The sequence below is a fragment of the Podarcis erhardii genome (genome assembly GCF_964252035.2).
Source record: "Podarcis erhardii genome assembly, chromosome: 5".
In the NCBI taxonomy this organism is placed as follows: domain Eukaryota; kingdom Metazoa; phylum Chordata; class Lepidosauria; order Squamata; family Lacertidae; genus Podarcis; species Podarcis erhardii.
This window is the reverse complement of record NC_138509.1, coordinates 14,227,510-14,239,895: the sequence shown is the minus strand read 5'-3', so window position 1 is coordinate 14,239,895 and position 12,386 is coordinate 14,227,510. Positions and strand designations below refer to the sequence as shown.

General features: G+C 45.7%; 1 protein-coding gene across 1 annotated transcript in view; it reads left to right on the top strand.

Moving 5' to 3' along the window:
• NFKB2 (nuclear factor kappa B subunit 2) overlaps positions 1 to 12,386 on the top strand; it is an 83,268-nt gene that overhangs the window by 48,176 nt on the left and 22,706 nt on the right. Inside the window, exons 6-9 of the mRNA XM_081864265.1 lie at positions 2,009 to 2,084; positions 2,407 to 2,447; positions 3,246 to 3,344; positions 8,448 to 8,599. Of these exons, the coding sequence (XP_081720391.1) occupies positions 2,009 to 2,084; positions 2,407 to 2,447; positions 3,246 to 3,344; positions 8,448 to 8,599 (368 nt within the window). The remainder of the gene's footprint in view (positions 1 to 2,008; positions 2,085 to 2,406; positions 2,448 to 3,245; positions 3,345 to 8,447; positions 8,600 to 12,386) is intronic.

The following is a 12,386-nucleotide window of genomic DNA, read 5'->3' as shown; positions in this document are numbered from 1 at the left end:
TACCTGCTTCTTCTGTAGCTTGATGGGGTAGGTGATTTTTTAAAAGCATCCTGAAGCTCTCCTGAGGCATTCCAAATTGGTGTTTGTGGGGGTGGTGTTACCTGGCCCCTCCACCTCTTGTCTTCCCATGGCAGGAAGCCCTGAAGAGTGTTAGCATGCTTTATTGAAAAAATTCTGTTTCTGGAGCAGGTGGGAATCCTAATTGTGCAGGATTCAGTCTCCCGGGTCTGGTAATCGAGGCTTCATTTAGCTATCGCATACCCTTAGCAAATGGTTTAAAGCTTGCCTGTGCATCGGCCTGTCTTGAGTTTATGTATTTCATACAGTGAGGGGGGGAAGTATTTGATCCCCTGCTAAATTTGCCCGTTTGCCCCTCTGACGAAGAAATGACCGGTCCGTAATTTTAATGGTAGGTTTATTTTAGCTGTGAGAGACAGAATAACAACAGGAAAACCCCCCCAGAAACCCAGAAGACAAAAGTCAGAGATTGATGTGCATTATAATGAGGGAAATAAGTATTTGACCCCTTTGCAAAAGATGACTTAGTACTTGATGGCAAAACCCTTGTTGGCAATTACAGAGGCCAGAGGTTGCTTGTAGGTGGCCACCCGGTTTTCACACATCTCAGGTGGTATTTTGTTCCACTCCTCTTTGCAGATCCTCTCCAAGTCAGTAAGATTTTGAGGCCGATGTGTAGCTACTCGAACCTTCAGCTCCCTCCACAGATTTTTCAATGGGATTAAGGTTTGAAGACTGGCTAGGCCACTCCAGGACCTTAATGTGCTTCTTCTTGAGCCACTCCTTTGTTGCTTTGGCCATTGTCATGCTGGAATACGCATCCTCAGCCCATTTCCAATGCCCTGGCTGAGGGGTGCTCACCCAAGATTTGACAATACATGGTCCCGCCCATCGTCCCATCGATGCGGTGAAGGTGTCCTGTCCCTTTAGCAGAAAAACACCCCCAAAGCATAATATGTCCCCCTCCATGTTTGATGGTGGGGGTGGTGTTCTTGGGGTTGCAGGCAGCATTCCTCCACCTCCAAACACGGCAAGTTGAGTTGATGCCAAAGAGCTCAATTTTGGTCTCATCTGACCACAACACTTTCACCCAGTTCTCTGGGTCATTCAGATGTGCATTGGCAAACTGCAGACGGGCCTGTACATGTGCTGTCTTGAGCAAGGGGACCTTGCCGCCTCTGCAAGATCTCAGTTCTCCACGGCGTAGTGTGTTACCAACTGTTTTCATGGTGACTATGGTCCCAGCTGCCCCAAGATCATTGACAAGTTCCGCCCGTGTAGTTCTGGGCTGCTTCATCACTGTTCTCATGATCGTTGCAACTCCACGAGATGAGATCTTGCATGGAGCCCCAGACTGAGGGAGGTTGACAGTTATTTTGTGTTTCTTCCATTTGCGAATTATTGCACCAGCTGTTGTCACCTTCTCCCGAAGCTGCTTGGCAATAGTCTTGTAGCCCAGTCCAGCCTTGTGCAGGTCTACAATCTTGTCCCTGACATCCTTGGACAGCTCTTTGGTCTTGGTCATGGTGGCTACTTTGGAATCTGCTGGACTGATTGCTTCTGTCGACAGGTGTATTTTGTACAGGTACTGTAACGAGCTGGGATTGCAGGTAAGACCTCTCTCCCTTACAGCATGTGCTTCCAATCTTAGCTCGTTTACATACAGTGAAGATACCAGGTAGCCTGACATTTGGCTGGTTGATAGGGGATCAAATACTTATTTCCCTCATTATAATGCACATCAATCTCTGACTTTTGTCTTCTGGGTTTCTGGGGGAGTTTTCCTGTTGTTATTCTGTCTCTCACATCTACAATAAACCTACCATTAAAATTATGGGCTGGTCATTTCTTCGTCAGAGTGCAAATGGGCAGATTTAGCAGGGGATCAAATACTTCACACACACCCCCACTGTAATTCTGTGGCCTTTCTGTCACACTTGTCCCAAATGTGTCGTAAGATTTCTGTCTTGTCCCCCTATTCTGTTTGCAGTGCTTGGACGGGATAGAATACGACGATTTCCAGTTCGGCCCTCATTTGATTGAGCATAAGGATCTCATGGAAACCGGTAATGGATGCTTTTGGAAGTTTATGTGTGCCTTGGGGAATGATAAATTACAAGGGAGGGGAAGTTTCAGTTGAGCTTGTGCGTATTGTGTTATAGCTATAAACTGTTGCTCAACAGTCGGTGCTTCTCAAACTTTGGTCCCCAGCTGCTGGGACTACAACTCCTATCACCCCTGACCTCTGGTCATACTAGCTAGGGATGATGGGAGTTGTAGTCCAACAACAGTTGGGGACCGAAGTTTGAGAAACACTGGCTTAACGGAATTGCATGTGGTTGTGTATACATTGGTCCAATCAGGATATTTTCTTTTTTTTATCCACAGTTGAAGGCCCGTTCCTCACTATAATTGAGCAGCCCAAGCAGGTATGGATGTAATCATTTGTCACTGAACTGAGTTGCCCCAGCTATGTACCGTATTTTTCGCTCTATAGGACACACCGGACCATAGGACGCACCTTGTTTTAGAGGGGGAGAACAAGAAAAAAAAAAATCTCCCCCTCTTTGCCCAGCGCCCCCTCAGCGAAGTGGCAGGAGGCGCTGCGCAGAGAGGGGGAGAATTTCCCCCCCCCCTTGTTCTCCCCCTCTAAAACAAGGTGCCGTTCAAGGTGCGTTCAGTCGCCTTCAGGTGGCTACCTTGGAAGCCTGGAGAGCGAGAGGGGTCAGTGCGCACCGACCCCTCTTGCTCTCCAGGCTTCAGGTTCCTTTCGACCTGCTCTTTGGGGCTGGCGGGGGGAAGCCCACCTCGAGCCCCAAAGAGTAGGTCGGGGAGCAGCGGAAAGGCACAAAGCCTTCCTGCTGCTCCGCGAGCTTCTTGAGGCTGCCGGGGAAGCCCGTGGCTATGGCTTCTTTAGCCCCACGCACCCTCTCCCGGCTGGAGAGGTAGCGTGCGGCTAAAGAGACTGGCCGCATCTGTCCTCCCTCCTGAGGAAAAGCCCGCAAGAGCCGCGTGGAGCTTGTATGCGGCTTTTGGAGGCTTTTCCTGTCTGCCTCCCCCCTGCATTCGCTCCATAGGACGCACACACGTTTCTCCTTCATTTTTGGAGGGGAAAAAGTGTGTCCTATAGAGCAAAAAATACAGTATATGCTGTTGCAAGCACACTTTCCCCAATGGCTTGGTTTGGTGTAACTGGCCATGTAATGGGATGTCTTTGTTTTCCGCAGCGAGGTTTCCGATTCCGATATGGCTGTGAAGGTCCCTCGCATGGAGGGCTGCCTGGAGCATCTAGTGAGAAGGGACATAAGACTTACCCCACAGTTAAGGTGAGCATGAGATAGTTTTTTAAAAAAATGTATATTCTTCATTGCAAGATAAAAAGTACATAAGAGTAAGATAAGACACCAAAAGAAGAAATGGTACCCATGTAGAAAGCAGAACAACAACAAAATTGTATACATTACCCCCCCCCCCAAAAAAAAAACATTGTGGTTAACCAGACCTTAACCTAATACTGTACAGTATTTATAAAATGAATTTGAAATATTGTTGAATTTGTCCATGGCAAGTCTCCGTTTGTATGCAACTTGTTCATGTGTAGCGAGTTTGGACATATATTCAGTCCAGTCGAGTCCAGGGAGCTGCTTTATTTTCCCCAGGTTGTCAATATCTGTCTTTTTGCCATAGGGCACGGAGAGTCCATTCATATTGTGCCCTTTTGTTAGATTCAGTGTATTGAAATATAGCCCAGCCAAATATTGATTAAACTGTCTGAAGGTGAGCACGTCAGATGGTTTAATCGGTATTTGGTTATATTTGAACATCTTTGAATGATTTTTTTTTTTAAGAACAGCCATACTCTCATTGGCCACTGGTATTCCCACTTAGGATAACCTTTTTGACTAGCAGATGGGCATCTGTTGCTTTGGGAAGAGTACAAAGTGCCAATGAAATAACAGTGGTACCTCGGGTTAAGTACTTAATTCGTTCTGGAGGTCTGTACTTAACCTGAAACTGTTCTTAACCTGAAGCACCACTTTAGCTAATGGGGCGCCACTGGAGCACGATTTCTGTTCTTATCCTGAAGCAAAGTTCTTAACCTGAAGCACTATTTCTAGGTTAGCGGAATGTATAACCAGAAGCGTATGTAACCTGAAGCGTATGTAACCCGAGGTACCACTGTACTTTGTTTGCAGTCTTCATCTACCTGCGCTTTAGGACACATTTTGCATCATTATACCTTGCAGGTGTTGTGAAAATATCACCTTGCTCTTGTTGGCTGCTTGGCTGAGGAGCTGAGGTGCTTAGTTGCTTAGGGATCAAAGATGTTTTGCCGTCCAGCTCCTGTGAAGGAATGGAGCACTTCCATTTAGCTTGAATCAGGGTGGATTAAATGTAATCACTAGTCAGTAAGACTTGATTTAAATCATTTTATTACAGAAAGACTCATTCTTGCTGGTATAATCTTAATATTTACAACCGGATGGAGGTTTCATTTTTGGAATTTTCAGAGTAGTTTTTACAGTTATATAAAAATATACTGATTTGGTTATACTGTTAGAAATACACAGACAGATAATTATGAAATTATTGTGAGGTTTAATAAGTTAACTGTTTATATTCGGACAACTTTTCTGCTGTACTTTATTGGAAGGAGAAAAACAATCATTTACTTTAAAACAATTTAAACAATTTATTTAACTAAAACAATAACATTATAGCATATGTATCCATGTTTGTTAACTGATGCGGTTAAACAATTAAAAAAAAAAACTTAGACGGAGTTTTAGCACACATGAAAAACTTAAAACAAATCCTTATTTCCTGATGAATAGCCTTTGGACTGTAGTGTAACATAAATAGAAAACTATCTTTAGAATGATTTTTCCTCCAAAAGCATTTTATTTTAAAGATCCAATTTAAATACAAAAAATCTGATTTTTAAAAAAATCTGGTGTGTTTTTATTAAATTTTAAAAAATCTTTGATTTTAATCAATGGAATTAAACATTGGGGGCAAGGTTGAGTCACTGGGAGTAAGTTGTGAAGAGACCCCAGAGGCAAAGAGTGTAGAGCGGATGGGTTGAGTCATCTGACGGGAAGGCTTTTAGTGGAGGGTGAGGCTTGAGGAAGAAGGAAGAGGAGATGGAGAATTGGGGAAAGAAGGGACTTAATGAGAAGGCATTAAAACTTCATAGTACTTAATATCAGGAATGTCTGTGTGCCATGAAGGAAGTGAGCGCTGGAGAGGCTGATGATTGCTCAGTTTCCCTTCAGCTGTGCAAAGCAGGCAAGGACATGAAAAGCAAGGATGTGAGGCAGTGCTGGATTTACATACTGCAGCCCAGGGCTTCATAATCTAGTGGGGCTTTGGTCTCTTGCCATTTTTTGTGGGGGAAGGAAGGCAGAGTTTACTCTCTAGGCTAGGCATAGGCAAACTCGACCCTCCAGATATTTTGGGACTACAGCTCCCACCATCCCTAGTTAACAGGGCCAGTGGTCAGGGTTGATGGGAATTGTAGTCTCAAAACATCTGGAGGGTCGAGTTTGCCTATGCCTGACTAGGCCCAGTTGCTTTTGTTGTTGTTTAGTCGTGTCCGGCTCTTTGTGACCCCATGGACCAGAGCACGCCAGGCACTCCTGTCATCCACTGCCTCCCGCAGTTTGGTCAAACTCATGCTGGTACAATCAAGCACACTGTCCAACCATCTCATCCTCTGTCATCCCCTTCTCCTTGTGCCCTCCATCTTTCCCAACATCAGGGTCTTTTCCAGGGAGTCTTCTCTTCTCATGAGGTGGCCAAAGTATTGGAGCCTCAGCTTCAGGATCTGTCCTTCCAGTGAGCACTCAGGGCTGATTTCCTTCAGAATGGATTGGTTTGATCTTCTTGCAGTCCATGGAACAGTAAAAAAGAGAACAAGCTTTCGTTTCTCATGATCAGGTGCTGTTGAGTTTGGGCCTCCCAAAGTCTCTTAGTCAAAGGCACCCAGTTGCTTTAATCTGGGCCTGATGTGAGGGAACAAAAAGGTGGCAGAGGCCAGGAAGATGGGGGGAAAAGCACAAGGCCAAACGGCACAGGGGCTGCGAGTGAGAGGAGCTGCGCCTTATTATTGGGAAGGAAATTGACAGTTTGAGGAGTCCTGAAGGACTAGTGACTGGGCCAATGTACGGTTACTGAGTCGAGACCTGCTGTCCTCCTGGCGTTGATGGAAGTTGTATTTGAGCAACCCCAACCAGCGCAGCTGGAGGGCCAGGGTCGGCCCAAGACCATTGGGCACCTGAGATGGACGACAAAATGGCGGCTGCTCTCCCCTGCGAGGGAAGAAGGCGTGGGTGAAGATCTACCTCAGGAACAAGGGGAGGGGGAAATAAAGATCTGCATTGGGAACAAATGTGGAAGGAGAACAGCAGTGTTTCTTAATGGCATGAGGTGGCACAGTGGGTGTTGCCAGTTGCAAGATTGCAGCGTTGTGAAGGGGCAGCAGATACCTAGAAGCAGCAAACAGCTGTGGGATTGAATTTCAGGTAAATAGCCAGTTTTGTTTTATTTTTTAGCTTCAGGCTTGTCAATTGGAGTTTCCTTGAGCTTCACAGATTGACTAGTGTACCTGAGCGGTCCGTTTTAGGATGCATTGCTAAATGAAGGTGTTAATGATTTTCCACAGCTCCCCCTGGTTTTTCTCATAACTTTGTTGCTGCAGCAGCCTTTATTTTGCGGGGCAAATTTTCCCAAGTGTTACTGGATGGGGAAAAAATAAACAATTGCAATAGATAGGAGTTAAAGCTCTTGTTCAACATTAGTGTGGTGAAATCGATTTCAGATGTTAAAAAGAAGTAAACAACCATTCCCTATCTAGTTAGTCTAATCCACTCTTCTGCCTTCCTTTTAACATTTGTCTAACCCCTTCTTTATAAGTAAACTATTTTGTCTTTTTTCTAGTTTTTCAGTTCTGTGCGGTTACTAGAGCAGCACGGAGTGCTCATGTTGTTGAGATGCCATTGATTGGTGACATTATTATCATTATTTATTTATTCTATAACTCCTGAGTGCATTGGCTTTTTGATGGCTACTTAAAGTGTAAAGATTCATTTTGTGTAAGGTTGCCTATGTCGGGATCTGTGGCAGCGGAAAGAAAAGCTGACTGTAGTCTTTGGAGATAATTTGTGCTATGTTTGTGTGAGTCCCATTTCTTTTAGACAAAAAAAAAGGGAGTCCTGTTTGAGTCCTGTTTGAGGTGTACACAAAGTACAGTCAGGCTTTGTTGTGAAGAAACCCAAATCCTGCACCAATGTTTTTTTCTTTGTAATAACAGAAAATGAATTGCTTTGGCTACAATTGCATTGCCTACCTTATTTTATCTGTATCTGGCTGCAATCTGCATTTTAAAATTTAAACTTCCAACATTTAATAATTTGAAATTGTGATTGTGAAATCTGGCTGTAATGCAGAGTCCCTTTAGAGATGACTCTTAGAGTTTGCACCTGACTAGTAAACTTACTTTTGTTACTTATTTCCGCACTGAGTCAGGGGCCTGTCCTGAAATTTTTACCCAGGGCTTTGTTGGGCAGTTGATGGTTGCTTTCAAGAAGCTATACCTTGAAAATGGCTTTGTGCTAGGTAAATCGTGGCTGTGTTCTGGCATAATGCTAAACTGTGGCTTAGATTACAAGAATGAGCCTACCATCTTCCCTGACTTGGGTGCTGTCCCTCTCTGTGAGGAGATTGGAAACTTCCACTTCCACTTTGGATTATTCATAGCATAGCATGTTTGAGCCCTGAACCAATTAATCTTAACTGTGGCTAGCAAAAACGACCCCGCTTCATAAACCGTGGCTTGAAGTTGCCCTTCTGCTATCAGTGGTGAAGATTTAAGTAGTTATTTCTACAGTCATACCTTGTGCTGCGTCCGCTTCACGTTGCGTCTTTTCGCGTTATGTCCTGCGGCAACCCGGACGTACTGGCACCGGTTACTTCTGGGTTTTGCCGCTTGCGCCTGCGCAGAAGTGCTAAATCGCACCGTGTGGCTGCACAGATGCAGCACTTTGAGTTGTGGGCATTTCACGTTACGGACGGGCCTCCAGAACGGATCCCGTCCGTAACACGAGGTACCACTGTATTTGGATGAAGCAGCAAGTTGCAGTTAAAAAATAAAATAAAATGGAAGCTTCCACATTCCTTGCAGCTGTGTTGAAGGAGGCTGGCCGGGGGTTGGGGTGGGAATGTACGAGCCCGGGTTGAGGCGAAATCCATTTTCACAATGCGAAACTATGGCTTACTCTGGTTTCAAATTAACCCAGTAATATTGCTGATGGGAATTCTGGGGAGAAAAACTGATCCATAGGCCTAAAAGTACGTGTTACAAACAATTGTCCTCTCTGCGGCTGGACTCTAATCATTTGGACTTCCGTGTTCTTCTTTTTCATTTCCAGATCTCCAATTATTTCGGGATGGCTAGGATAGAAGTGGACCTGGTGACTCATACTGACCCTCCGCAGGTGCATGCCCACAGCCTCGTGGGAAAGCAGTGCAACGAAGCCGGCAATTGCATTGTAACTGTGGGCCCCAAGGACATGACGGCACAGTACGTATGAGCTGGCGGGTGGGGAGTTGTAGATAGTAATGCTTTTTTGTAAAATTCTGATTTTGTAAAAAGCAGAATTCTGACTATATTTTTGGCTCTGTCGAGCTAGAGCTAAGCGTTTCTTGAAAGAAATGGCACTTACCTCACAATACCTTGGGTCTTGAACATAATCTGTTCTGGAAGACCGTTTGTGTTCCGAAACGTTAGAAAACCAAGGCGCAAAACAATCAGCAAATTCAATTGAGAAAATTGAAAAATACACAGCAGAAGCTGTTCAACTTCCAAGGTGTGTTTGAAAATGGAAGCATTTACCGTATTTTTCGCTCTATAGGATGCACCCGACCATAGGACGCACCTTGTTTTAGAGGGGGAGAACAAGAGAAAAAAATTCTCCCCCTCTTTGCCCAGCACCCCTTCAATGAAGCGGCAGGAGGTGCTGCACAGAGAGGGGGAGAATTATTTTTTTCTTGTTCTCCCCCTCTAAAACAAGGTGCCGTTCAAGGTGCATTCAGTCGCCTTCAGGCAGCTACCTTGGAAAGCTGGAGAGCGCACCGACCCCTCTCGCTCTCCAGGCTTCAGTGAAGGCAACCCGAAGCCTCCGAAGAACAGTGGGAGTTCCTGCTGCTCTCCGGAGGCTTCAGGTTCCTTTCAACCTGCTCTTTGGGGCTAGCCGGGGGAAGTCCACCGCCAGCCCCAAAGAGCAGGTCCGGGAGCAGCAGAAAGGCGCGCAGCCTTCCCGCTGCTCCGCGAGCTTCTTGGGGCTGCCGGGTCCCCCCCAGCCCCAAAGAGCCCCGGGAGAGACTGCGTGCGGCTATGGCTTCTTGAGCCCCGCGCAGCCTCTCCCGGCTGGAGAGGTTGCGCGCGGCTAAAGAGGAAGTCAAGACAGTGAGCGGGATCCATCCCGCTCGCTGTCTTGGCTTCTGCCATAGCAGCGCGCAACCTCTCTGGCAGGGAGAGGCTGCGCGTGGCTATGGCAATACCCCCACCTCCCGCAAAAGCCCACAGGAGCCGCACGCACTTTAAGGAGCACATGGCTCCTGCGGGCTTTTCTACAAGGGAGAGAAGGGACTGACTGGCCGCGTCAGTCCCTTCTCCCTCGTGAGGAAAAGCCCGCAAGAGCCGTGCGGAACTTGTGTGCGGCTTTTGGGGGCTTTTCCTGCCTGCCTCCCCCCTGCCTCCGCTCCATAACACACACACACATTTCCCCTTACTTTTTAGGAGGGGAAAAGTGTGTCTTACAGAGCGAAAAATACGGTACTTCTGGGTTTTCGGTGTTCGGGTTCCAAAATGTTTGTCAACAGAGATGTTCGAGAACTGAGGTACCACTGTACAGCTGGATATTGTAGACTGGCCAAATATTGCACACAACCAATTAGTTAGGAATTTTGGAACAGTCATTTATTGCAGTATAAAATATCGAGAGCATTTCCTCTTCCTGGACTTAGCTGGCGGTTGAACTGGCAACTTCTAGACCACAGCATGCTCTCAGAACCAGATGGCTGAGCCTTATGTCACCATTAGGCTCTGATGTCTTAATTAGTTTTCTTATTTTTTGTTGCACTTTTCTTGATTGTAAGATAAATTTGATGAGTTTAATGCAAGCATAAAACAGAATTGTTCTTTCTCAGAGGAGGAGGATATGCTGTGAAGAGTAAGTTTGCCTATCAATTTCTGGAGGCAAGTCTAGCTGACCATCACATCTCCACAATTCCAGTGGTTAAGAATCCTTTCCCAATTCTTAACTGACTTTTGTCAGGAGGGTAGAGTGGTTTTTTGGCTCTAGAGCTATTGGCCCTATTGTTGCTCTTCAGATTCCCCCCCTTGCTCCCCCAGACTCGGACGGGTGCCTTTCTTTTCCTTTCCTATGGGAAAATATATTGTTCAAATGCAAAGTAAGAGTAGTAACTAGGAAGCTAACTCTTCTAGGTGATAACTTCATTGTAATGACTATACATTGTCCAAACTCTTCACATTCAAAGAGAACTTTACTTACATTAACTGAAAAGAATGTATTCACAACCTCATGCTTATTCACTTTCTTATAGAGAGCTTCTGCACAGGTTTCTCCTTAGTAACATTTAGAGATCTTCCTCTGTCTGTTTCACTTCGGACAGATCAGACTGACACAACATTGTCCTCAGCGGTATCCTGAGAAGTCTCTCAGCAGCCATTCTCCACACACAGAGAGCAGAAAGCAGTTAAAAATGACAGTTGCTGGAATAACAGTCACAACACAACAGAATGCCTCTCTCGTGTGACTCACAGCCAGCCAATCACGAGAGCTACTGCAAAAGGGAAAACCCCATGTTAAAACTACACAGTAATTTAACATAAGTAAACATTCCCATTTCAGGAATTAAATCATCATCCTTAACAGAGGTGTGGGGGAAGGAGACGAGGAAGAGGACTTTGCACTTGGTGGCACTACCCCATTGAGAATGTATTTGGTGTTGAGCCCATGTAAATAATGCCTTCAAAGCATCCATAAATCAAATTCTTTCCTTCAGTCAAGTCTGGATTGAGGCCTTTGTCTAGGCAGATCAATCATCCATGGCATTTTTCAGTGTCCTGGGTTTAATCTTCAGCATGTCCACGTCTTCCCTTTGAATCGTGCCCAGCACTTTCTCAACAGTGCACAGATTTCCTGTGTGGAAACGTTACTCTGTTTGAACTCTTGTCTCTCTTGAACCTGCTTGCATGAGTCCCATTAAGCACCTGACCTTTGGCTGTGTTTGGCTGGCTCATGGAGGGCTTTGTTTGCGAGTAAGCTAAGTTTGTGTGTGTGTGTTATTGAGGAGCTACACTGTGAGCCCTGTCAATGGGTGGAAGACTCCCATCCCATATTGTTTTGTGTTTATTTCACTTTCTTCCACTGCTAATTTTCTAAAATTCCCTCAGGTGCCAGAATTCACCATGAACACCTTGCTTGTTCTCTTATAATGGCACCTGAGAGGTGCCAGAACTGAGTTTTGTAAATGAACTGGTTGGATGCTACTGAGAAAGTTTCCCTGCTCTTCCACCCATTAATGATTTCAGCTTTTCTAGACTGGTGCAGGATATGGCCTTGCAGCAGAATTAACACTGCAGCCCCCCCCCTGCAGCCCCCTTTCTGTTGTTTTCAATCCTTATTGGCTGCCAATGCAGCAGGGCATCTCCCTTCCTTGTTCGGAGGAAGAGAAGGAGGCCCTTCCTCAGTTCTTTATATTTTCTTAAAGAATGCCTAACCGCTTCCTTCCCTCAGAATAAGGCAGAGAGGAGGGGAAGAGGCACTGCTGCTCTGCTGCCGTGTTGGCAGTAGTGAAACACTAAAAATAGAAGAAGGCTGAGTTGAGTGGCAGATGAGGAAGGGCCTCATTTTTCTCATTTTCCGAGCACAATTCAAAGTGTTGGTGTTGACCTTTAAAGCCCTAAATGGCCTCGGCCCAGTATACCTGAAGGAGTGTCTCCACCCCCATCGTTCTGCCTGGACGCTGAGGTCCAGCTCCGAGGGCCTTCTGGCGGTTCCCTCATTGCGAGAAGCAAAGCTACAGGGAACCAGGCAGAGGGCCTTCTTGGTAGTGGCACCCACCCTGTGGAACACCCTCCCATCAGATGTCAAGGAAATAAACAACTATCTGACTTTCAGAAGACATCTTAAGGCAGCCCTGTTCAGGGAAGTTTTTAATGTGTGACATCTTAGTATATTTTTGGTCTTTGTGGAAGCCGCCCAGAGTGGCTGGGGAATCCCAGCCAGATGGGCGGGGTACAAATAATAAATTATTATTATTATTATTATTATTATTGGTGA